The 26,585-nt window shown below is 41.5% G+C and overlaps 1 protein-coding gene across 1 annotated transcript in view; it reads right to left on the bottom strand.

Moving 5' to 3' along the window:
* MTUS2 (microtubule associated scaffold protein 2) overlaps positions 1–26,585 on the bottom strand; it is a 632,886-nt gene that overhangs the window by 138,072 nt on the left and 468,229 nt on the right. The window contains exons 7-8 of the mRNA XM_054577117.1: positions 9,728–9,826; positions 3,150–3,361 (exon numbers count right to left, since the gene is read on the bottom strand). Coding sequence (XP_054433092.1) covers positions 3,150–3,361; positions 9,728–9,826 — 311 coding nt within the window. The remainder of the gene's footprint in view (positions 1–3,149; positions 3,362–9,727; positions 9,827–26,585) is intronic.

Below are 26,585 nucleotides of genomic sequence, written 5' to 3' on the forward strand. Positions count from 1 at the left end.
GTAGGGACTGTGCCTTGCCACAGGGGCAGAGCTGCCTAAGCAGTGCAAGCGAGAGGTTGGTGTTGGCACCTAAATGTGGCACCTTAGAATTTCTGGACACTGGGCTCAGGCTGTGTCACAGCTGATAGTGTTCACAGACACTCTGCCAGGAACTACAAAGTATGGGGCAGGAATGGAAGATTCTTATCCAGCTTCTGAGTCCTTTTTTCTAGTAACTGCATACACTGAGACTGACTTCCAATATATATTTAATGGCATCAGCACATTCTGGAGAAAGTATAAAGCAGCAGTTAAATAGCTCAACTAGAAAAATTACTTTTATTCTTAAAGTACACCCAGGCCAAAACCTTTACCTACATGTAGGAAGAAGTCAGAGTGGTTTGTACTGTTTTAACTTCATGTATTATATCTCATTTATGTCTTATTCATCCTGCTTAAGAATAAAATATTTGAGGGTAGGGCTTTCTCAGATTTCCTTATACTCAAAAAGAATGTTTTATTGAATGTTTATTCAAAGTTCCTTCACCCATTAATTCACATTTTCATAATAACCTTGTGAAGAGTTATTAGTCCTATTTGAAATTGAGGACACTGAGACACACAGAGGTGAGTGAGTTAGCCGGGGTCAAACCAAAGGCAAGGATATTATCCCTTTTCATGATGATGATGAGGCTTAAAGAGGGCCAGTAAGGCCCTCCATAGCTAGAAGGAGGCAGAAGTAGGACTGACTCCTGGCTGGCACTGCACCCTCCCTCCATTGTGCCATGCTTTGCAGATGAATATGCTACAGTGAAGAAAAGATAGATGTGTTGATTTTCAGCAGGGTTTTATATCAGAAAAGTAAAAAAGAGGGTGTCTTTTGAGGCTGGGTAAAGAGGCCATGCTATTCATAGTGGGCATGCGTGGCTATGACTGTTTCTCATAGTAATAATAATAATAATAATAATAATAATGCATTGGCTTTCCACAGAAGTGACACTGAGCATCTCAGGATCACTGGCCCTTATCACAGAGGCTCCTTCATTGAAGGCTTCCAGGTACCTTTGCTCTGTTTTCCAGGTGCTTCACCCTACATCATATCTCCTGGTTTCATTTGGTACTACTGGCAAACTCATATCAATCATTTTAAACCACATAGGATATATGACAACCGGTGTGGAAGCCACTTATGCTCAATTACAAATTCTTTTTTTTTTTTTGTTAACTTGTCCATTTTTACTTCTGGGGTTTATCTGGAGAGAGAGTTGAAAAGAACACACTATGTGGGAGGTGAGACATCATGGTCACTTGGGAGGCCTGTCTGGAGTTGCTGGCTGTGATTTACTGAAAAGAAAATGAAATTCATCTCTGTCATCCATCTTGCTGAAATGTCAGGCTGTGCGCAACTCTAGCAGTAGGAGGGCCGATGAAGATCCTTGCAAACCACCTGCCAGCCCTTTCCGTCCCTGATCTAAAAGCCATGTGTATGCCGCACAGAAATAAAACTCATGGTCAAGGGGCCAACAAGGAATTTCCTTGTGACATAGAAATACACAACTACAGGTAATTGACTCTTAATTTTGGCACAGAAACTCTTCTCAGTCATGATGCCACAAATGGGGTCCAAAAGTTCCCACTGGAAAACACAGCTCATATTACCAATATGTTATATCAATGTCTATCCATATGAAAATTTAATCATGGATTTGCTACATCTCTGTGAAAGATGCACAAAAGGAATAATAATGTAAGTGTTATCATTGACTTTCACTGAACAACCCTGTTTTCCTCTCTTTACTAAAGATTTGACAATCAGCGGAAAATGTACATCCACCTGAAGAACAAAAAACATGCCATTCTTTCTCTAATCAGAACACTGCTCTTTACCATGGCAGCAGACCTCTCTGGTACCTAAAAAATGTGTTTGTAATTTAAATTCTTACAAGGGTGGGAATATAGCCACTTCAGGTATTCAAGATTGACACCAAGTACTAGGCCAGAAAGGAAGATATGGAGTTCAACTTGGTATGTTATTGCTGGTGGTAACATTTTGGCTAAGGAAGAGGCTAAAATCATGGTAAACTGAAACCTGTTCATTTTGCCCTTCATTACACCAAATTGGTCATTGGTTCTTTTTGCTGAAAGCTTTAAGCAAAAAAGCACACAGCAACAGCAGAGTTAGCTTAGGCTTCTGCACTGGGGACGAGGGAAGGCAAAGGGTAGCATGAAAGGCCAGAGTCCCCCATACTTCAAGCGTCAGATGATAAATAAAACCAGAGGCCATGGTGGTACATATCATTTCTGATTTTCTTCTTTAAATTAGCCAGGAATTTTGTTAGTCCACTTTCTTATTTGGAGAGTATTTATATTGCTTTTTACTTCTTCCCACATATAGATACCAAAAGATCCATATGTGAACCTGAAAATGCCCTATTGGTTTTTAATATGCTAACTCATAATATTTAAGTCTGCTGGGTAAAAGTTCATTTTCTCCCCCAAACATGACTCAGCTGCCTCACTGTGGATCACCAATACCCTCACTCGACCCCAGTCTTCCCTGAGCCTCGATTCCTGGTCACAGGCGGGGAGTTCAATGACACCATGGCTAATAACAGACTCTGCATCAGGATGGCCCCAGAGCCTCTGGACACTTAGTTGATGAGAGGAAACTAGCCCTGTCTGCATTTCCAGGAACAACCCAGGGAGCAAGGAGGTCTCTCCCATCCCCATGCAGCCCTTGAAAAGCTGTGAGCAGGCACTGAGGAGACGCCTGGGGCCTAGCCTGTCCCACCAACAGCCAGCCCTGTCTCTCTACGACCTTAAATAGAAATGTCAGAATCTGGCCATCTCTTCTGTGCAGTGCAAATGATCACATGCTCCATTTTCTTTAAAGATGTCACCTTCAAAATGTTCATTTATATCCTTTTCTTTCTTTTTAACACAATTTTCCCTTTTGGAATCAGGTTAGTAAATCATTCTTTCCAAACTAATTCCTTTCATACATAACTGTAAACTTTTGTCTCCCAAACATGTTGCCAGATATTTTATAACTTCATGAAAATCAAATCCCTAACCCAAATTAACACACATGCACACACACAAATAACCATCACTATGACTGTCCTCACCCAAACAAAGAGCCCTTCAACATTCACAGAATGTGGCCTCACCTTTCCGAAGAAGTGCTGAGTGGACACCGCAAGCGCCTGGAAGCCACGAATGGCCCGTCTCAGCTCCGCCTGCATGAGGCCCAGGTGCCTGGTCTGCTGCTCACTCCTCTCCTTGAGCCGCTGAACCAGCTGCCGTTCGGCCTCACGGGCCTGCAGGTCCGGCTTGGGGGAAAACCCATTCCGGGGAGCTGTGCTCCTCTGCTTGGGGTATCCTATTTAAAAAAACAAACAAACAAACAAAACAAAACCAGTCACTTGTGAAAAAACACTTAGCCCAAATGGGATAACAGCTCCTTATTATAGAATTTCATCAAGAGCATGCAGCCCAAAAGGAATTGCCATGGTTTGTCACTGCAGGTATTAGAAAGAAAAAAGAGGTGGGGACTTAAAATATTTGCTCTGGTTATGTGGTTCTAAGTGCAGGTTTTCATTCTTGGAAAACAAATAACAAGCCAAATTGCCAAATTCTTTCCATCTTTCCATTTCTTCAAGGTCTGCTTAGAGAAATTGGAGCAGATGTTTTATCTTCAAGGGAATTACCCCTTAAAAATGTCTAATGCCAAATAAATCATTCAGTTCAAGTCAAAGTCATAGTTGTAACCTAGCAACCTTTTAATTGGGCATCAGGGAGAACTGCCCACATACCCTTCCCTCCCATTCTGTGGTCCTTCTAGTTACACTTTCTTCAATGTCAGGTTCAAGCCACACCTCTGATGACCTCTGCTCCAGGATTTTCTGGCTTTAAATTTCTACAGCATCAACATCTTCCAAAATCTTTCCCCATATGACCACTCACATCACCTCCATAGCTCAAGGTCCAGTCCAAGCCACCATGACCTCTCACCTTCTCATGGGAAGTCCTGCTTCTCATCTTTCACTGCACAGCAGCCAGAATGATCTATATAAATATAAAATGGCTCATGACCTGTGTGGACTGCCCCCTCTTCCACTGCAGTGAGAAGAAAAGGCTCATTCCTTCCCCTGGCCATTAAGTCTCTGAGGTCTGGTACCTGCCTGGCAAATGTCAGGAGTGTGTGTTACTGGGGCAAGGGGTAAGGCAGGACACAGGGGAAGGAATCAGAAACTCCACCTGAGTTTGGGGGAAGGGCAGGAGAGGCTCTAAGGAGAAGTGAAGGTACAAAGGCAAGGCCCTGGGAAGAGCACTCTGTCATGGTCCAAGACTCATGGGTAAGCAAGGCTCTTCCTTGGAGCTGCTGTCCTTCTCGTGGGATCTCAGGCAGACCTGACACCCAGAGAACCTCTGTGGAGCACAATGGACTTATATTCCAGAAGCATGTTCTTTCCTTTGCCCAAGAAGTTCCTGGAGGACATGACATAGACACTGACCACACAGTTATGAATAAACTTTAATATTTCAAACACTCTTAAGTCTCTGCCTGTCTACCTACAAAATACCAGGGAGTAACATATAAACAAATCAGAAAATGTAGCCTCTTCAATATCTCATATACACCAGAGAAGAGTAATGGGCTTGGAACACACAAGTGGCTTCATCTTCTAAGGGGAAAAGATGGTTAATTGCTCTAACTACTTCTGGTTGTTAACTTAATAGTAATCATGAAAATTTAATTAAATCTCCTTCTTGTTAAGAAATCAGAGATTGCAATGTGACCTCATATAGTACATATCTTAAAATATATGGCTTTTTAATAAGTAGAACATGAACTTATTGCTTCTTTAAAACTGTCTTTATGACAGTACCTAATATTCCAGAAAATTCACTTGTACATTGTAGGCAAATCAATATTAGTATGCACTTAATCCCAACATTCTCAATACTGAACACAAAAGAAAAATAACTACCAACAAAATAGGTGAGATTTACTGCATTCATTAAATTCGAAGACACAGCCTAAGAACTAAGGTGGATTTTTTTCATCATTACTGTTGGCCATTTTATTTCTGTAACTGGTGATTTCATAAGACACTTCAATGTTTTAATTAATATATTGAGGTACCAGGTGCTTGACACTGATACAATAGAAGACACTTCTTTTAGAAATCTGAAGGAAATAATAAACATACTTCCAGCTCAGTGAATTAAAGCCAATTGTAATCTAGAGAATATAAAGTCACATCTGAGTTTGTAGGTATTGTTAAGCACTCATGCTGTTGTGTATTTTTGGCTGTCAGATTTATTCCTTTTGGTCATTGTTATTACTGTCAATGTCATCATCATCATCATCATCAGGTTAGCAATTACAGTCGATGGTAAATAGACAGTATAAAAGGGTTTGATGAAATCCTATTCTTGGTGCTGAAGGGAAGCAAAATCTGCCACCCCTAAAACATGCCTTTGGAAAATAGATAATCTTAAACTGGTTATTAAGGAACAAAAGACCCCAAAAGAGCCTTTGACCCTCCCCTTTTACCTGTCTAAAGGAATTTAGACAGAGGACCTGCTCCAGGAAGGAGCCATTGCCATAGAGAACTGTAGTTTAATCTGAACCAGGTGTGATGGACAGAGAGGGACCCAGCAAGGCCCCTTTGATCAAAGTCCTCTCTGTGTCCCATTGTTAAAATGGCCTAGCAAGCGTTTGTCTACTAAACATTTACTTTCCATCTCCATGTGAATGGTCTTCCTGCTCTTTGAAGTCTCAAACCACAATCCTACCCCTTTTCTCCTTAGCTCAAGATGACATTTAAGTCTCAACTGCCCAATGCCTCTTTGGGTCTCATCTAATGGCATCCTCGAATGCGTATGTAACATAACTGCTTTAATTCACACACTCAATTTCAGCATCCTATTGAATGTCGGTATACTCACTCCACATTTCTGTTCCTGGGGCCAAAAAAATGCACGTTTTTGATAGAGGCTCCCCTGAGAATATCAGCTTTTGGTATCAACACACCAAGCAAAAGTTTAGCTTATTTGTGGTACCAAATTACCTTATGAAGCCAATCCTTGTTTGGGACTCCTGACTGGCTACACAGTGACACCCAACTAATGCCCCAGTGTAGGCTAAAGGTCTGGACCCAGTGCTAAGACTGTAAGAAGGAAATACAGAGAAACAAGGATGGCTGTAGAGTTCTCTACCACTTTTAAATAAAAGAAAAAGGGTCCTGCCATTTTCAAAATATATCAAATAAAACTTTGCCTAGGACTAATAATCACTTTACAGTCATCAGTGTAGTTTTGGTCCTCACTAAAAACAGTATTCTCTCTTGTGCTGTCAATTTTTAAGTACTTCTTTAGCTAACTCCATAAAGTGTTGTTCTGTCACTTGTGCCCAGTGTGAGGCCATCCCCAGGATGGTACACAAGGACAGCAGCTCAGGCTCACCTACCGTCTTGGGGATGGAGAGCTTATGCTGAAAGATGGTTGACACATAGCCACTTTCACCTGTGTCATTAAAATTTAAGGAGGATTTTGTGTGCTTCTGCTGTCTTCTCTTAAGAGCCAACTATAATGAAGCTAAATGACAATCTGCTTAGGAAGTAAGGGGCTAATTGGACCATGACATGAGAAACTGCATGGCAGTGGCCGCATGGAATGCGCGGAGCACCTGTCGGCACTGGATGGGCGTGGTGATGGCGGCTCACTCGAGATTTCTCTGGAAGAGCCATCATGTACACTTTAATGAGAGGCACACCGTGTCCCCAAAGACACTTCCACGTGTTGAAAAGTTTGGTTACCACTTCCCTTCCTGTCCCTTGTGGTGTTTACATTGCTCCTGGGGTGGCTGGCAGTTAGAGCCGGTGGGCATGCCAGCAACCTCTCTCTGCAGTCAGGCAAGGCCTCCTTCCATGTGTTCAGCCTCTTTTCAAAACAATCAAAGCTCTGGCCTCCTCCACTATCCTGATTTCCACCCAGTTGACCTAGGACATTGACATTAATGAATAAAGACCTTCAAAATAGGGCCTGTCGATGATTCTAGAGTCTTTAATTGAAGTGAAAAAAGAGTAGAAATACCAGCTTTTTTTTTCTTTTTTTTACTGTTTGCCCCTTGTAAACCTCCCAGTTGTCGATGAAGCTTATCCCCAGTGAATCTCTTTGATATGAAATATAGGAGCAGAATACTCAGACCAGTGTCTTCCCATGACCCACAGACAGCTGACTTAACATGCATGCTTTATGTTGTGTGCTTTGGAAGGGGCCAAAATACTTGACAGCTTTTACTGAGTACCTCCTCTGCTCCCAGGCCTCAGAGCACTGATGCCCACATAAACCCATTGCTGATCCCCTCTACACCATCTCCAACAGACCTCATGGGTTTGGGGATGCATGCTAAATCTAGAACATCCTCCTGTTATCTCGATCTTGCCCCAATCACAATTTCTCTTTAGCCATCCTGCTGGCTCCAGAATGCTGGTTAGGGGCAGATAGATTTTATGATGACTTCAGTGACAGCTGGCAACTCAGAGGAAAAAGCCAGTAATCTTATAGTCTCACAAGGCTGAATACAAGCCCTGTGTGTACAAAGGCTGAGCACTGGGGAGAAGAACAACCCTAGAAAGTGGAAAGAGAATATTAAAAATTCATATGCAGCCATCTGGCACTATCCAGAGGATTCTAATGGATGTAAAAGCTTAGTTTAATCTTAAAGCTGGAAGCTTAACTGACATGATAACAAACAAAATGCAGCATTGAAACCTGCATATTTACACCAGAGAAGGCTCATGACATTTAACCCTTGCAAACAAGAAAGAAAAGTCTCACAGGACACAGCTCTGAGAGCCTTAGGAAAGCGTTTCATGAGTTGGGCCGGCATCCCAACAGAAAGCCAACCTGCTTCTTGCAGTTTGGCACCAGCAGGACAGCCCCAGGGGCACAAGGGCTGAGTCCGGTGTGGTCTTAGACAGGCTTCATGGTTTTTAAACTGATCTAAATTTGTTTCAGAAAACTGAGTCCAGTAGCACTCTCTTCTCCCACTTAGTATTGACACTGTTTGCCTGGGGCTGGCCAGTGGAGGCGAGGGTAAAGGGATGGTAGGGGTGGGAGATGTCTTTCCAGCCAGTCCTCAGCCTAGGTGAGGGCAGAAATGATCTAATGTACAGTTTTGTTCAGGTACATTCATTAGGACATTTTTTAGTTCATTTCTAATATTTTATTCTTCCCATTTCTCCCATCTCCGTCTCTGCCTCCCTTTCTAATTTCCCCTTTTCTTCCCACTATCTACTTTGTCTTTCTTCCCCTTTTTGCCTACGTTCGCACTGATTGAAAATACTTTTACTCCTCATCCCAACTTTTTCCATTCTGTTTTAGAACTATATACTCTATCTTATTGGTTGTCCTAGAAATTTTAATATATATACTTTAATTCTAAAAGTACACAATACCTTTACTTCTCCGAGAACATAAGGACCTTACGCATAGTGGTTTATTTCCTTGTGTCTGTAATAATTTCACTTTTATTTTCCTAAGTGGACACAAATCCTATAGAATTTTTGAATTGAATTTTCAGACCACAAGGGTAGCAAGGAATCCAGTTTTCAAATTTCAGCAGGGCAGGTATCAGGTAAGGAATTCCTAAGGGAGGGCGATTCCTGTTCTCACCTTTTCAAGAGCCAACACTGCGACCAGTCAGGCTCCTACTGCAGGGGGAGCTTTGTTTCTCTTGCTAATTCGTCCGGGAGGGTGTTGTCTGTCACAAATTCCACATTTACACAGGCTCCTCCATCTGATCTCCCCCACTGTTAGGCACCCAGCTTTGTCATGGCTTTGGTTTATTTCTTTTACATTTTTAGTTAACTAGAAATATTAATGTTTTCTATTCTCCAAGCTTTCTGATTAATAGCAGAGCAATTAATCAGAAAGATTAACAATTAATCAGAAAGAAAAACTAAGGATGCAGTTTTGGGATTCTGAGCATTGGGAGTTCAAAGCAAGACTCTATTGCTTATTTCCTATAGCTTTGGGCAAATTAATGAGCATCTGTGTACCTTGATTTCATCATATGTAAAGGGTAGAACACTGCCTCAGAGGTTACTGTGGGCATGAAATAAACATATCAATCCTGTTAAAAGAGCTTAAGACAGTGTCTGGCATACAGTAAGAACTCAGACATGAGCTGTTGATTTGGTACTATTTTTGTGCTTAACAAAATGCTCTGAGGTTATATTGCATTCTATTCTACAAAGGGATTAATGCCTTACAATATGAATTTCCATAATAAATAATTTTCAACTTTCAAGTGAGATTAGGTAGCTTATTTGTATCTGAATGTAAAGAAATGGCTTCCTCACTGACAAAATAACAAGTACTTGATATACATTGTTGCTCTGTGTTTCTTCCTTTTAGAAAATATTATCTCTTAAGGTTAGAGTTTCAAAGTCTGTTTTTCAATTATAAATTATTTCTACATGCTGTTGGAATAGCAGATACCCCTATACAGAAAGGATACTTAAATGTAGCATGATAATAACATTTTTGGTGAAAATGCTGCCAACAGCTGGTTCATTTCATCTAGAGTCAGAACACAACAGTGTATGCATGTCAGTCCCGAACAATCCTTCATATCACATGTCCTGGCATTGCTCCATTAATAACACCAGAACAAATATACTCCAAGTTCAAGTCTTCTCCCCAAATAAGACAGGTCATATTTCCCAAATACCTGGTGAGTGAAGCTTGGTGGTTGAAGCTGCCACTCTCTTCGGGGATGAAACAGCAGGCTTATTAGAATCTTGATCTTTTTGTAGTTCTTTCTTTGTTCCTATACATAGTTTAAAAAGAGAAACCAAAAGAAAGCAAACTAGTTACAATTGGAAGAGTAACACAGGCTGTTTGTGGAAAGGGAGGTTTAACAAAAGGCAAACAGAACAAAGTCATGTCTGGATGATTTGTTGCTATGGTCACCACCCTTTGCACTTGAGGAATGACACACGCTTATAGCAAAGGGAACTGTTGACTCTGATTTGATGAAACTGTCTCCAGAGGTTACAGAACCCCAGCGCCCCAATGACTCTCACGAACTATTTGGAAATTAAAATTGTCCTGTCCTTAGCCAGCAATCTGACCTGCCCGCCTCTCTCTGCAGAAACTAATTTTCTGAAGACATGGAAGGAAGTTGTCACTGAACGTAACTTCAAATGGCTCCAGCATTGAGGGCTGAGCCACGGGGGACTTGGTCTGTGTCTAGTTAATTTTCATGCAGTTGGTCCACACAGGTGACCTATGAGGCCTTTGAGCTCCCTCTGCAAGACCTTTGTGCCCCCAGGGCTGGCCCCAACAGAATGGGGTAAACTGAGTGTGGGGCACATGGAGCCAATTCTCCCTGTGTGCTGGGCACAGACACTCACCTTCACATCACCTTCATCAGAAAGCCAAAGCTCAATGGGTGGAAGATTGGAGAAATTACACAGGCTTGGATGAACCTAGACCTGCCTCCACTTCAGCACAGTTTATTAGATCATTTCCAAAACAAACCTTGGTGACAGTTCCTCAGATTCAGAGCACGAATGTCTACTTTTCCACCCCAAACCCTGCAACCACTCCTCATCCAGAGACAATCACTGCTGGCAATTTGGCAATTATTCTTCCAGATCTTTGTCTAGATATTTATAAATAAGTCTGCACATTTACAAATACAACTATTAATTAACTGAACAAATCACACACTGCAATTTCTTTTTACCTGTTCACATTTTTAAAAGACCTCTTTCATATGTATTTATAGATTTTTTTAAAATGCCACATTGTATTAATGGGCAAAGATGTACCATAATTCATTTCCCCATTTCTTATTGATGAACATTTAGAGTGTTGGCAAGTTTTGGCTATTAAAATGGCTAAATGTGTGACAATAACCATTCTTCTACTTGTTTCTTTGCACACATGTACCAGTATCTTTACAGGACAAATGCATAGAAGTGCTTTTGCTCATTTGCAATATTGCTAGACATAGTTGATTGTCCTCCAAAGAAGGTACTAATTTGCACACCCAGCCAAGAGTGTGTGAGAGCAACTCTTTCCACATGCCCCATGTCTTACTGACATTGAAGTCTCAATGACTTTAAATTTTGTGAGATACTTATGAGGCAGGAGATAGTCAGGAAGCAGGAAACTCCAGAGGTGCCCCGGGGCTAAGATAAAGAACATGGATAAAGGGCAGAGACCCTGTTCTAAGACTGGTAGTTTCTGCATCTGGAAAAGCATTAAATCCTAGTTAATCAGGAATGCACCTGTGCAGAAGATGCAGAAGATACCTGACCCCTGCTTCATTATAATAGCCTTATAGTAAATTAGCATTGTGGGGGGACCTACCCTAAAGGAATAAAAGTCCTCTAGCCCCTGAGTTCGGGGCTGCTGCTGCTGCGGCTGCTGCTGCTAGGCTGCTAGGCTCTCCTCGGCTTTGCTCTGCTCTGCTCTGCTCTGCTCAGAGTTGGCCTGCTCCCATGTTCTGTGTGGCTTAATAAATCTGCTTTTTCTCGCTTTCTGCTATAAACTCTGTGTGTTTGGTTCCATTTTTTTGTCCACGATCACCAAGAACCTGGTTACCTGTGCCCACCTGTGACACTTAGAGTCTTTTCATATTAGTCATGTGCATTTTTTTTTTTATTTGAAAATTGCCTAATTAAACCCATTGCCTGTTTTTCTTCCTGATGGGTACAGACTCTTCATGTATTCTGGACATTAATCCTTTGACTACAGCACAAATTATATTTTCCAGCCTTTCACTTTTTAAAACTGATCTATAGAATCTTTTGTTGTACTGTGGTTAGATGCAATTTTAATGTGTTCAAATATGTTAACTTTCCCTTTTCAGCTTTAAGAGCACTATTATAGATTATCTGTACATCTATGTACATGCAAGTGTGTGTGTACCTATATGACTGCGGGGGGCGGGGGGATTGTTTCCAGAGTTTGGGGAGGGAGGCAGGTGCTTGGATCCTTCCTCCTCCTCTCTCGTTCTTCTCTGGCCTGACTGGGCCACTGCTTCCCTTAGGCCATCAGCCCTGCCTCAGCCCCTATCCATCCTAGGCCACCTGCCTTTGGCTTCTCCATCACAGACCTGTCTTCATCTTTTCTGTTTTACTGCTTTTGGACAACCTGTTTTAATCTTGTTGTTTGAATCTTCTAAGGCCTGAATTCTTTTTTGTATCCCTCTATTTTTCTTCCCACCCACAATTGCTTTATGGCACTTAGTTAACATACCTGAGTCTCTCACATCTCAGTAAATGGTGCATTTGCTTGCTGTGCTCAGGTCAGAAACACCAGGAGTTACCTTGATTTGTTTCTCTGCTCCCTGCCCCCATTCAGCCTGTCAGCCTGCTGACTCTCCTCTGGGAACACTCCCCCGGTCTGGCCACATCCCTGCCCTGCGCTGCTCTGCAGAGCCCATGTCACTGTCACCCCTCTGCCTCCTTGGGCAGCCTCCTGCCTGCTCTGCTGCTCCACTCCTGCCCCCTGCACTGTGTCCCTCCACAGCAGCAGCTGAATTGCTTAAAGTATAAGTTAGAGCAAGTCATTCCCAATTTCAAACCCCTCCCACCACCTCCCAGGACACTCAAGGTGAAATGTCAACTTCTTGCCATACCACAAGGCCCTGTAGACCATCACTGTCCAATAGAAATATAATAGGAGCCCCTATTTAAAAATATATTTTATTGATTATGCTATTACAGTTGTCCCATTTTTTTCCTCCCCTTGATTCCCCTCCACCCTACACCACTCCAGCCCCGCAGCATTGCCCCCCTTAGTTCATGTCAATGGGTTGTGCATTTAAGTTCTTTGGTTCCTCCATTTCCTATACTATTCTGAACCTCCCCCTGCCTATTTTGTGCCTACTATTTATACTGCTTAGTCCCTGTACCTTTTCCCCCATTCTTCCCCTTCTCCTTCCCCTCTGTCTTACTATTCATAGTTTTTGATCTCCTTTTTCTTAGACAAGTCCTTTTAACATTTCATATAATAAAGGCTTGGTGATGATGAACTCCTTTAATTTGACCTTATCCGGGAAGCACTTTATCTGTCCTTTCATTCTAAATGATAGCTTTGCTTGGATAGAGGAATCTTGAATACAGGTCCTTGCTTTTAAAAACTTCTTTCCAGCCCCTTCTTGCCTGCAAGGTTTCTTTTGAGAAATCAGCTGATAGTCTTATGGGAACTCCTTTGTAGGTAACTCTCTCTTTTTTTCTTGCTGCTTTTAAGAGTCTCTCCTCCCCTTAATCTTGGGTAACTTAATTATGATGTGATTGGTGTGTGCTTGCTTAGGTCCAACTTCTTTGGGATTCTCTGAGCTTCCTGGATCTCCTGGACATCTATTTCCTTGGCCAGATTGGGGACATTCTCTTTATTATTTTTTCAAAGAAGTTTTCAATATCTTGCTGTTTCTCTTCTTCTTCTGGCACCCCTATAATTCAGATGTTGGATAGTTTAAAGTTGTCCTAGAGGTTCCTAAGCCTCTCCTCATTTTTCCAAATTCTTGTTTCTTCATTCTGTTCTGGTTGAATGTTTATCTCTTCCTTCTGCTCCAAATCATTAATTTGAGTCCCGGTTTCCTTCCCTTTAATGTTGGTTCCCTGTATATTTTCCTTCAGTTCACTTTGTATAGCTTTCATTCTTTCCTCCATTTTGCAACCATACTCAACCAATTCAGTGAGCATCCTGATTACCAGTGTTTTGAATTGTACATCTGATAGGTTGGCTATCTGTTCATTGCTTAGTTCTATTTTTGGAGCTTTGATCTGTTCTTTCATTTGGGCCATATTTCTTTGTCTCAGCATGCCTGTCACATTGGAAGGGGTGGAGTCTTAGGTATTCGCCAGGTTGGGGCAATCCAGGTTGCTGAGTTATGACGCTCTCTGTAGGGGAGGGGTCTGAGAGGGAAGAATGCTACTTGCTTGGCTCTGAGCCAGCTTGCAGTCATTTTTCCCGCTACCCACAAGCAAATTGGGCCCTTCTAGTGCTGATTCCCAGGTGGATGGGGTTTTTTGTACATTCTAGGACCCTGTGGGTCTTCCCAATGAACTCTCCTGTGAGGCTGGGAGTTTATCCAGCTGCCACAACCCCCACATGTTTTTACATCCAGAGGTTTTGAGGCTTTCTTTTCCCACACTGAAACCCTGGATTGCGAGGTCTGTCTCAATCCCTAGCTGTTCCTCCAGTTTACCCTTATGCAAATATGGGACCACCCATTCTGCCAGCTGCCACCTCAACAGCCTGGTCCTCTAGCTGCTGCCTTGCCACAGGGCCTCTCTGCCTCAGATGCCCATCTCCGCCCTCCTTACCGGTCTGGATGAATGTTTCTTTTTCAACTCCTTGATTGTTGGACTTCCATACAGTTCAACTTTCTGGCAGTTCTGGTTATTTTTTGTTTTTAAATTTGTTGTTGTCCTTCTTTTGGTTGTGTGAGGAAGCAAAGTATATCTACCTATGCTGCCACCTTGTCCCAAAATATAATAGGAGCCCTTTATGCAATTTTAAATTTTCTGGTAACATATTTCAAAAGTAAGAAGTACAGTGAAATTAATTGTAATAATGTATTTTATTTGACCCAACACATTCCATACCACTTCGACATGGCACAGGTTACCTTTCAATGCTCAATAACTGCTCATGGGCTGGTGGCCAGTATAGTGGACATCACCACCCCAAATGACCTGGTCCTGGCTGCTTCACAGACACACTGTGATGGTCTGTTTTGTAGATCAACCTGACTGGGTAAATGAGGTGCCCAGACATTTGGTCAAATGTTATTCTGAGTATACTTGTATTCTAGGTGTTTCTAGATGAGATTAACATCTGAACTGATAGACTGAGTAAAGCAGATGGCCTTACTTAATGTGAGTGGGACTCTTCAATCTGTTGAAGGCCTGAGAAGAACAAAAGGCTGAGAGGGAAGGAACTTCACCTGCCTGATTGGTTGGGCTGGTACATAAGTCTCCTTCTGCCCTCAGACCTGAACTTAAATCATTGGCTGTCCTGGGTCCTCAGCTTTTTGACCTCAGGATTTCTTAGCTTCCAAAATTTCATATATATACATATATATATGTATATATATATAAAACATAATACATAAATTATATCAAGAATACATGTGCTTCATATATGAGGGGGGATACCATCCTCTCCAAATAGAACTATCTTCTGAAGGGCAGGCCTTTTGTAGTATAGGCTTCCCCCGCTGGGTGAGTGTTCTAGGAACCCATCTGCATCAGTGCACCAGCTGGTGTTGTTGTGAGAGTCTGTGTTTGGCTCCAGTGATTTTTTTTTTTTGAAGACCTTTTTAATGTGCTTGACTATTTCAGAGCACCATGCTGAGTGTCCAGCAGTTTTGGACCAAAGATGACATGACCCCTGTGCCTCACCCTCCCTATTCACCCAATCTTGCCCCAAGCAATTTTTTTGTTGTTGTTTCCTTGGATGAAAAAAATCCCAAAAGGAAACATTTTGCTGATGCGAAAGAGGTGAAACAAAAAATGGCAGAAGCACTAAAAAGCATCAAAATTGATGAATTCAAAAACTGTTTTGAGCCGTGGTAAAAAGGTCTCAATAGCTGTATTGCATCAAATGGAGAGTACTTCGAAGGTGACTAAAGTTTAAACATGTAAGAATAAATACACATTTTTTATAAGGTTTTTGGGGCCTTCATATATAAATATATACGCACATATATATGTCTTCATATTACATATGCATATTACATTCTATATGCGTATATATCCTATCAGTTGTGTTTCTCTGAAGAACCCTGACTAATACACGTGCTGACATCACTCTGCCTCTTGCTTACACACTCCAGCCATAATGCAGCCTTGCCAGTACTTAAATGTGTCATGGTTTCTTCTATTCTGGGAACTTTAACCTGAGTTCCTTCTGTACATGGTTCCTTTATCCATGCATTCAGTACTCTCTGCACAAACGGCCATCTTCAGAGAAGCTGTGATTGACCCTCTGGGTGAAACAGTCTTCCTGCCTGCTGTTGCTCTCCCTTTCACTTTCTTCGTTCTTCTCCACAGCATTCCCCATTACCCCCAAATATATTACACACTTATCTGTTTGTTTATTGTCTACCTTCCCCACTAGAACACAAACTTCAACTGGTGGGCCATACATACCGTTCCCTGCAAAAAGGGGTGGTTCAGTGGATGCCCATCCTTTCCCTTCCCCTCCCACCAGGCTCCTTTCAAGACAGGTTCTGTGCAAGCATTCTAGGGCTCACAGAGGCTGCATCTGGGGGTTCTGAAAGCCCAGCCAGCACTCCACACTGATGGCACACCTACCCTTCAGAGTACCAATCTGTACCAATGGCTAAACTTGCTCTTCCATTCCTTCCCTTTGCTTGGATTTCAGGTATCAACAAGTATGAAAAAGCACCAAGCCTCCTGGGAGCTAAGCAGGGAAATGTTAAAGGGAAAGTCTGCACTCCACACAGTACTTTAAAAGAAAACTAAATATGCATGTTTGTAAGTTTTGACATTTTCCATACAGCTCTCATGGAGTACAATTTTGCAACTTCTATCAATTAAATATAGATATACTTGATTTGGCAATTCTGCTTCTACAAATCTCTTTTTAGAACACTGGCATGAGTATGAAAAATGTATGGTAAAAGATACTTAATATACTATGCACAATAATAAAGAAGTGTAAATAACCAAAATGTACATTGGGGAACAGGTAAATAAATTATGGTATGTCCATACTACAAAGTACTATGCAGCCCTTAAAATCAATAAGTGAGCTCTATATTGTTCTGGCATGAGAGCTGCCCATGATAAATAACAAAGAAAGTATGTCTATGGTTGTAAATATGTGAAAATATCTGAAAGACAGGCACCAAATTTTTAATAAAGATGACTTCTGAGCCGTAGTATTGAGGAGCTTTTACTTTTTATTTTAATAGGCTTCTGAAAATAGTTTGATTCATGAAAGGAGAAGGAGGGAAACCAGTGTAGTACAACCAATTCTGCAGAAATTACTTTGATCATGTTTCACCAGGCCCTCCGCCCCCAGGGACACAGCCCTGCCTGGAAGATTCCTGTGTGGTTCTGGGAGTTCTTGATGGAAAATCGCAGCAATCAGTCCAGACTTTCAGCTCTTTTTGCAGTTTTCTTGTGACCTAGACTCAGGCCAAATATTTTTAAGTAACTATCAGCTTTCATTTAAGAGTAAGGCCTCTGAGTTACCAGAAGTGCCAGAGCAGTGTTGGCCTCGTGGTTCTCCTGCCGCACTCCGGACACTGTCCTCCATCTCCCTGGCTCCTGCTCCCTCCCTTCTTCTGCGTGAGTGAAGCTGTCCCAGGTTTCTGCCTCGGTGTTCTCCCGTCCACTCTCCTGGATGAACTTGCCTACTCAACAGGCTTGCAGCACTCAGCTCTACATACTGATGAATGTAAGGCCTGGTATTTCCAGTCTAGTGGGGCCCAGACATCTCTCCTAAGAGTCACACCTGTTCATGGCTACCAGCTAGACATTACCACTTACCTACTGAATGACCAAATCATCATATACCAAAAGGGATTAATTACCTTCTCAAATCCACTCCCCTTCCAGTATGTTCTTTCCTAATCAATTGTTCCCCTAGCCACTGAAGCCAGAAGCCAGTGAATCCTCTTCCTTATCCTCCCATGTCTAATTAGTCACTAAGTCTTTCTGACTTTGCCTCTCCTGTAGCTCCTGAATCTGGCCCTTCATCCAGTCTCACTTTTTACCTCACCTCAGTCTCTATCCTTTCTTTGGGAGACGGGGGCAACTAGAAACATCTCCTGAGTGATTTCTCTGTCTTGTGTCTTATCTTCCTCATCTTTACCTAACCCCTTCCCCTCACCACTGCCAGATGATCTTTCTTAATCATTAACCAGATCCCATGGCTGTCCTTCGAGGAGCCTTTCCAAAGCCTTCTGTGACCTTCAGAAGGAAGACCCAATTCTGTGGCATGGGATAAGCCACCTCCAGGATTTCATTTCCTCTCCCACTCACCCCTGCTGTGCCACCACAGTTTCTGGTTGACGCTCTGTGTCTTTGCTTATGCTGTTCCCTTAGGCTGGACAGCTTTCAGCTCTCCCTTATCTGCTTGGCCTACTCCTGAGCACCCCGAAATTTAGCTCACTTCTCATTTCTGAAGCTTCTGGATCAGTTTTCTGTTGCCACTGGAACAAATTACCTCTAATTTAGAGGATTAAAACAACACAACTTTATTCTCTTACAGTTCTGGGGGTCAGAAGCATGAACTCAGTCTTGCGGGCTGACTGAATGTTTTGTCAGGGCTGGTGCTTCTGGAGGTTCCAGGCGAGAACTGTGTCCTTGCCTTTCCAGCTTCCAGTGTTCCCTGGCCTGTGGTGCCTTCCTCTGTCTTTGAAGCACATCATTCCAGTTTCTGTTAGTGTCATCACATCTCCTCCTCACACTCTTCCCACCTCCTTTCATAAGGACCCTCGTAATTACACTGGGTCTATCCAGATAATTCTGGATAATCTCTCCATCTCAAGACTCTTAATTTAATTACCTCTGCAAAGTCCCTTGGCCATGTAAGGTGACATTCATGGGTTCTAGTGATTAAAGCATGGAACTATTTGGGGGCCATTACTGAGCCTATCACACCTTCTCTAACTGAATTAATACATAAGGAAAACTTTTTTACTCACCAAAAAGGCACTAAGTGCTTGGCCTATATTAATTAGTCCTCTGGGCCCCGTCACTTATTTATGTAGCTTTTTCTAAATTTTCCAACTCCTCTTGAATATCAGTCTTTCCTTAGACCCCACTCAGTTATCTTATCTTCTTCCTCCAGTGCAGACTATATGCCTCTAGTAGGCATCTCTTGTTTTTTGGTCTGACCAGCTTCTTTTAATGGTACCAATGCTGGTCCCTGTGGTTGCTGACCCACCTGGATCTGTAGGTGGGCAGGTGACCCAGCCTGCCTAATCAGAGCTGTGCCTCACAGTGGTTCTGGTTTGAGAATGAAAGCAATATCTGAGTTGGAATAATAAGAGACCTACCTTGGGAATTTTGCTGGAACTATTGGAAAAGAATTCGTTTTCTGATAGATGACTAAGCTGGTGGAATGTGAAGTCTGAACTGCTGTTGACCATCTTTGTCTCCAGTTGGGGAGAATCTTTGTGAAGAAGAAGCCACCAGAGTGAAAAGAAGGGCCAGGAGATGGAAAAGTATTCACGGCAACACTGTTCAAGTACCTGGGTTCAACCCATCCCTCACTTTAGCATTGTCACCTGAAATGTTCAGTTATGTAAGTCAAGATCTCTCTGATCTTTTGCTTTCCTTTTTGCCTAAGGCAGGCTGAATTAGGCTTCTCTAACTCGCAACCAAACAAGACCTGAATTATACAGTGGTAGCCAGAGAAAATAGCTCCTTAATAAATACATGTCCATGCTCCTGTCTCATGGGGCTGTAATGGGTCAATACTAGTCAGTGTCCCTTATGTACATGGAGGTTCAGAGCTGTGTATAAGAGTATATACATACAAAGGATGGAAGAAGGCAGCAGAAATGGAAAGAAATGCCAGTCTCACTTTGGTCTCAGAGGAGACATAGAGTTTCATTTGAAACACCATCATGGGTAACAGTCACCCAATTCCATGTACTACAAATCCAAGTGGTCCTAAAATGTTTCATCATCAGTAGAGCAGCAAGAAGCATCCTGAAGTCCTAAAAGTTGAAGGATACTGCTTGGCAAGCCATACACAGCTCCTCAGGAAAGAGAAGAGAGAAAAGAGAGGAGAGGAGAGAAAAAGAAAAGAAAATGTGCAAGTTTAGCTTTTCAAAGGTCTTCCACAGTGACATGAATGACTTTGACAACAACTGGGAGATTATGCATGTTGTGTTTTATTTCTGAACTGGATACCATAAAAGTGACTAAGAACCTGTTCATTGTGGACGCTTAAAGCAAAGACCAGCTGCACAAGAACCGCGAGAATGACTGAAGCTGCCCGTCCAAGGATGATGGGCTCACTCTGAGGATGAGGCTGTCATAGAGGAAAAATATGTAATGACAAATGACAGTGGCTAATGCTGGATCCTCACTGATCACATCAAATGGGGGGAAAGTTAGATTCAAGATAACAGTTAGAAGACTGCGATATACTTGTTTCATGAAAAGAAATAAACCCATCAAAAAAAGAGCAAAGGGAACTTTTTCAGTCTCTTAACTCCACATACAATAGGCCACAAATTCCTGCAAGTAAATCTAGTATAAGTAAGGGAAGATAACAAACAAGAAAGGATAAAGGAATATACATAGCAACAGACTTTATCCCTCACCCATCTCACATCCTCACTCCACACAGCTGTGAAAGCACAGGTAGCACGGCTCCCCCTCCCCCCGGCCCCGCCCCCGCCCCAGGGGCCCACTCCCAGACAGGAAGTGGAAACCGGGGGAGGAAGACGAAGAGGACCAAGGAGAAAAGTGAAATGCAAATGTGGCAACAATGCAAGTGATTGTTATTGTGCCAACGTAGCTGAAAGGAAGTGAATAGAAAAAAAATAAATGCTGTAATCAAGGAATAAGGATTCTCATGTCACTCATAAGATGAATAGAATGGGGAACATTTCAAGAAAAGATTTATGGGGATTAAATAGAATGAAGATAGGAAATGTTATCTAGATAGGAATATCTCAAACAAAAGAGGAACTTGGATGAATTGAGGAGGGGAGGAAGGAGGGAGGCAGAGAGAGGATACTCCCAAGGAGTCAAGGGACAGGAGGAGAAAGAAACGGTTTTTAGCTGCCAATAGTAATTTTAAAAAATCAAAAGGAATATCTGACATTGGTGAAGAATGGACTCAATGAGGGGAAACTGAATATTGAGCTATACTTGAGGGGAGGGTGCATTTTAACCGATTTAGGCTTCACTCCACTTGCACACTTGAGGGTAGACACTAGCTGGGACTATAAAAGAGTGTAAAGAAGGTCATTTTCAGAGAGGCCTACAAAAATTAGACTTATAGTATAGACTATACGATACTTAATTGTTGTCTGGGGTAAGACTAAGGAATAATTTAACTCTGAAAATTGTTATAAAAATATTAGGAAAGAAGAATGAAGGAGCGGGGTTTTTTTTGACATATATATGTACAAAACCTTTACAAATATCTTCTTATTCTTTCATTTTTAAGCTCCAAGTATGCATCAGGTGCTATTCCAGTGAAAGAGAGGTGTGTGAACTGTCATGAAGGTTATATTTTTGTGGAGTGTATTTATCATAAGCATTTATAAGTGTCAGGTGCCACTTGTAGTTGCTTCTGTGTACTTGTATATTATCTTACTTTACCCCACTCCAAACACTGTTGGTGTTATTACTGGTATCGTTACTTTGCAAATGAAGAAACTGAAGGTGTGGAGGTTGCAGCAATAGACATGTTGACCAGTACGTTGCTGAGTCAAGATCTGAAACTGTGGCTGCCTGCCACTGAAATGGCCTCAGCTAGTCCTGAGGAGAAATGAGTCCTAGTGCCTGTCTGCACAATACATTTGGAAGCATGATGCATTCAGGTACGTGGGATAGAGCAGGGGTGAGAATGCTTAGAGCAGAGGTGGGAGAGAAGGCAGGAGAACATAGATGCTTTTATTTTGCGATGTGACCAAGACACCAGGAAATGGCTCAAGCTACTTGTCTAAAGCTGGAGGCCTGTGAATCCCTAAATCCTTTCCATCCCCAGTCCCAACCTTTGTCTCTCCCAACCTTTGTCTTTTGTCTTTGTCTCTTTGTCTTTCCATCCCCTTGTCCCAACCTTTGTCTTTGGCCTCTTGGTCTACAGTGGATTCCTCACTCGTCCATAAACCTCCCTCTCCCACTTTTGTCCTCAACCTCTCTCAGAGCATGGCTGCCACTCATACTCCTCATCCAACTTGCATTCAAGTCAGGAAGTCCCTTGTAAACTATCTAATACCCCAGCAGAACCTGAAGCTTCCATGCTTGAGTTAAACGGCTTTTCTGCCTGGTTGGGCAGTGCAGTTGGTTAGAGCGTCATCGCAGTACACCAAAGTTGTGGGTTCGATCCCCAGCCAGGGCACATAAAAGTATCAACCAATGAATGCATCAGTAAGATAACAAACTGATGTTTCCCTCATTCTTTCTCTTTCTCCCTCCCTAAAAAAATCAATACTTTTTTTTTTTTAAAACCTGCTTTTCTACTGAGGTTCCAAATTGATGGTGGTGTACTCTAACACTGCTGCCTGCCACCACCAAGCACGTGGTCTTCCCTTTACCCCAGGTCCTGCCGTCATCCTGGTAATGTCAGTGACTCCGTGTACAATTCATCTGATATTCCAGCCTCTCAGCCTTCTGACATCTACTACTCCTGCCAGGGATTTTTAATCAGGACCTCTGGGCATCACCGTGAACCTTGTCATTATCTGAACTTCACCTCTGAAACCCACATACCCCACTTTTAGAATACCGTCTCATCACGTTATTGCTACTCCATCAGTTAATTTTTCTGATCTAGATGACAAATCCCTTTATATCCAAACTACTGGGCTTCTGTCTTCACCTCCTTTCTTATCCAATTTAAAGTTGATTCCAATTTCCTTGACCTCTGCTATCCTCTTGCCCACACTCTTGCTCTAATGAGCAAAACCACCATGGTTACCCTGTCTACAGAGGCCAACCTGAATTTAATCCAGTTGTCTCTTCCTCTAATCCGGGCGAGCACATGACACAGAGTGGGTCACCAAATTTACAATCAGTTGCCAGCTGAAACTACAGCCATAAGACCATCCGGCAATCTAGATCATTCTGTAATAAGCTTTAAACAAAAACATTATCTTGTCCAACCTTCCATGTACCCAATTAATAACTCATCATTTCAAACATTTTAAGGGTTTTTCTTAGTACCTATCTCCATATATCTAAGTAACATGTCTATACTGCTATTTCTTGATATTACATTTTAGACCTATTTTAATAGCTTTCTACTATGGAAAATGACAAATTTGCTCTCTGTAGGTTCTCTCATCACTACAGTTGTACCATAATTTTTGGTTAAGTCAAAATACATTGTTCATCTTGTTGCAGCTACCTAAATATTATTCACAACTGAGCAACTTCCTTACTTGTATGACTTTTTGTTTTCCCTGGACTTACTAGCTTCTTGGTTTTTGTTTGCTTAGCTTTTTTATAAATTTTGCTAACCTTCCTCAAAACTCTCTATCAGAGCACAACTCTCTTCTCACAATTACACAAAAGGTTTGTTTCCCTGGAGCCCTCATTTTCCATTTTATTCTGGACTGGTTATTCCTGGGACTGTTGAGGACTCTCATGCTGGGATGTCCCCACATCATCATTCTGAGAAACTCCTTTGCCTCCCTCCTATGTTGGGTCCCTTTTTGCTGGACCTCTCATGTTTTCCCCTTTCTTGATCTGCTTCCTTAGTTTGATAGAGCACTTGTTTTTGTTTTGTTTCATTTTGTTTTGTTTTACATTAGAGAGAAAAGTGTATGGAAGGTATATTCTCTGACATCTTTCACAGCTGATATCTTCATACAATTATTTGGCTTAATCCAGAATTCAAATATGACAATAATTTCCCCCAGAACTGTGAAGACACTTAGCTTTTCTTTTAGCTTCCAGGATTGCTATGGAGAAGTTCGATATCATTCTTAATTTCAACCATTGGTATGTGATCTATTTGCTCTCTTGGAAAGCTCTTGGTATCTTTCCTTTTCCCCAGTGTTGTGAAATGTCATGCTATCTGCCTTGTGTGAGTCTTGTTTCATTTATTAATCTGGGCACTTGGTAAACTCTTTCAGTCTGCAAACCCTCATCGTACCGTTCTGGAAATTCTCTTGAAATGTTGCTTTGATAATTTCCTGCCCTATGATTTATTTGTTTTCTTCTTATGAACTCTTGTTAGGAACTCATATACAAATAAATAAAATGTTTTATTTTGGATATATGTATATATCCAACCTATATCTCATGTCTCCTTTTGGATATCTCCCATGAACATGACACTCAATATGCCCAAGATTGAACTCCTTGTTACCTAACAAAATTTCTTCTCAGTTCCATCTTCCTTATCTCAGTAAAATATGTCTTTTGCCCAGGCCAGAATTGTTGACCTCATCCACATCTTCTCCCTCTTTCTCACTTCTTTATGTGTAATAAAATGCCAAGTGTTGTGAAATATGCATCTTGTATCTCTCCTAAATTTAGTCCACTTCTTTTTTTAATTATATTTTATTGTTTATGCTATTACAGTTATCTCCACGTATTTCCTCTTTGCTCACCTCTACCCAGCCCCCCACCTCCCTCCAGCAATCCCCACACTGTTGTTCATATCCATGGGTCATGCATATATGTTCTTTAGTCCACTTTTTTCTTGATAGTCATTGCAACTTTTTAATGCAGATCAGTGTCACTTCTCTCCTAGAACTTTGCAGCAGCTCCTGCTTCTTCTTTTCTCCAGTTAACTCTGCCCTATCTCATCCTTTAGACCTCAACCCAGAAGTCTCTGGATGCTATTATTAAGCTCTGTGGCTACAGCTTTATTACGTTATCAGCTGAATGCCTTTTACTGGTCTATACTCCTCATTAGACAATACATTACATGAGAATTGCCCACTGAGTAAATGTTAGTAAGTAATTATTACTAACTAATTATGTTCTTCTGTGTTGGAAAATGAAATCTACTTTCAAACATGAATTCCTGATGTTTTGAAACATATTATTTTCTCCCTCTCATTTCTCCTTCAGTACCCCTCTCCCCCACATAATAAACAGGCATGTCCTAAGTGAGTAATGAGAAACCATGTTACACACTGTTCACAACAAAATGAGTAAAGTCCTGAATATGATGGATTTGTAGAAAGAAAATAATCCAATTCTCCAGGGGAGTCAAGACACCGCATGATCTATCACATCCTGAGAAAATGTAAATAAGTAAGCCATGGTGGGAAAAATACTTTGTATATTAGAAACTACACAAATAGATATTGAGGTGTTACTCACTGTGGTAGTTTAGTTTGGTAAGCCACAATGAAAGAAATGGTCTAGCTGATTTGTCTCATTCTACCCAATAAGTTACTTTCATATTAATTCAAGAGCACAATAAAACTGTGCTTTTCACAGCAAGCATTTTCCCCATACAAATAAAGAAAAATCCCTAAAGTAGTCTAGTTAGTATTAAATAAGTGCCATCATGTTAGTATACTGTGGTTTTACTCCAAAGGCTATGTCATCCCTTTCATTTTCTGAACTATTCGCTCTTTGAAAGCGCCTAACCATCCCTTTATCATTCATTAATTCATTTTCTATTTATTGGGTGGCTCCATAGTACTTGATAAGGTATTAGCTGTTGGAGAGTCCGAGGTGAAAAGAAAAAAGTCTTTATCTACAGAAATTCACCAATGAGTGGGACATGTAAATAAGAAATGACAAGATAATGTAGCAGATGCCAGCCTGGGGCGTCTGGATAAGGATTTCTCTCTGGAAACTCAGAGGAGCCAGGTAGGGTTTCACTGAAGGTTCTATCTGAGCTCAAATGTGAAATATGCAGAAGAATCATCAAGAAGAAAAGGGCATAACAGGGAAGGGGGTCATGTGCAAAGAAATAGGTGTAAAGGGACAGTATATTCAGAAACAGGAGGGGGCTTATGAGACTGGAGGAGGGTTTCGTCTTAAGCCCAGCCTGCTTTAACGGCCAGCCTTCCACGATCCAAACTTCATCAGATCAAGGCAAATTTCTTACTCAGTTTCCCTCTAATACATCTGAATTCCCCTGAAAATCCAATTTCAGGCTAAGTAAGACTACTGTTCAATTAAATATTTATTGTACTATTTATACAGGTTTTTTTGCTTTTTTTATTTTTATTGTATGCACTTTTATTTTTTAATAATACTTTTTTAAATTTATAAGTCATGTTTATTCTATTACAGTTGTTTCAGTTTTTCCTCCCTTACCCCCCTCCACCCATCCCACCCCCACCCCCCGCTCCCACAGTCAATTCCCACTCTGTAGTCCATGTCCATGGGTCTTTCATACATGTTCTTTGTCTAGTCCCTTCCCCTTGTTTCCACCATTGTTCTCCTTCCCCGTCCCTTCTGGTCACTTTCAGTCTGCTCCATGTTTCCATGCCTGTGGTTTATTTTGTTCCTTAGTTTATTTTGTTGAACAGAGTCCACTTATGGGAAACTGCAATTGAGGTTGCAAATGAATGAAAATTATGATTAATGAGAAAACAGAATGAAACCAGGAATTTAACCTGGTTTTGGTTGCTATTGCTTATAGTTCAAACTAAGGTATCTGGCTATGACAGATCAAGACTCAGTCATCAAATTGAAGCAAATATTTAAACAAGTTCTATCCTTTTTTATTAAAGGACATGTACTGCAGAAAATGAGAAAATACTTTTTCTTCATTTCACTGAATCCTCACCCAGCAATAACCACATGAACCCATTGAAATGAATTATTTCAGATCATATTATGCAATTTAGATTTTTTCTTAATAAACTAGTATAATACAATTTTAAACACTTTTTATAGTGAAACATAATGCTTCCAGCTTATTTG

The sequence above is a fragment of the Pteronotus mesoamericanus genome, unplaced genomic scaffold (assembly GCF_021234165.1).
Source record: "Pteronotus mesoamericanus isolate MK-2021 breed Mesoamerican mustached bat unplaced genomic scaffold, CSHL_Meso_final contig_41, whole genome shotgun sequence".
Classification (NCBI taxonomy): Eukaryota; Metazoa; Chordata; class Mammalia; order Chiroptera; family Mormoopidae; genus Pteronotus; species Pteronotus mesoamericanus.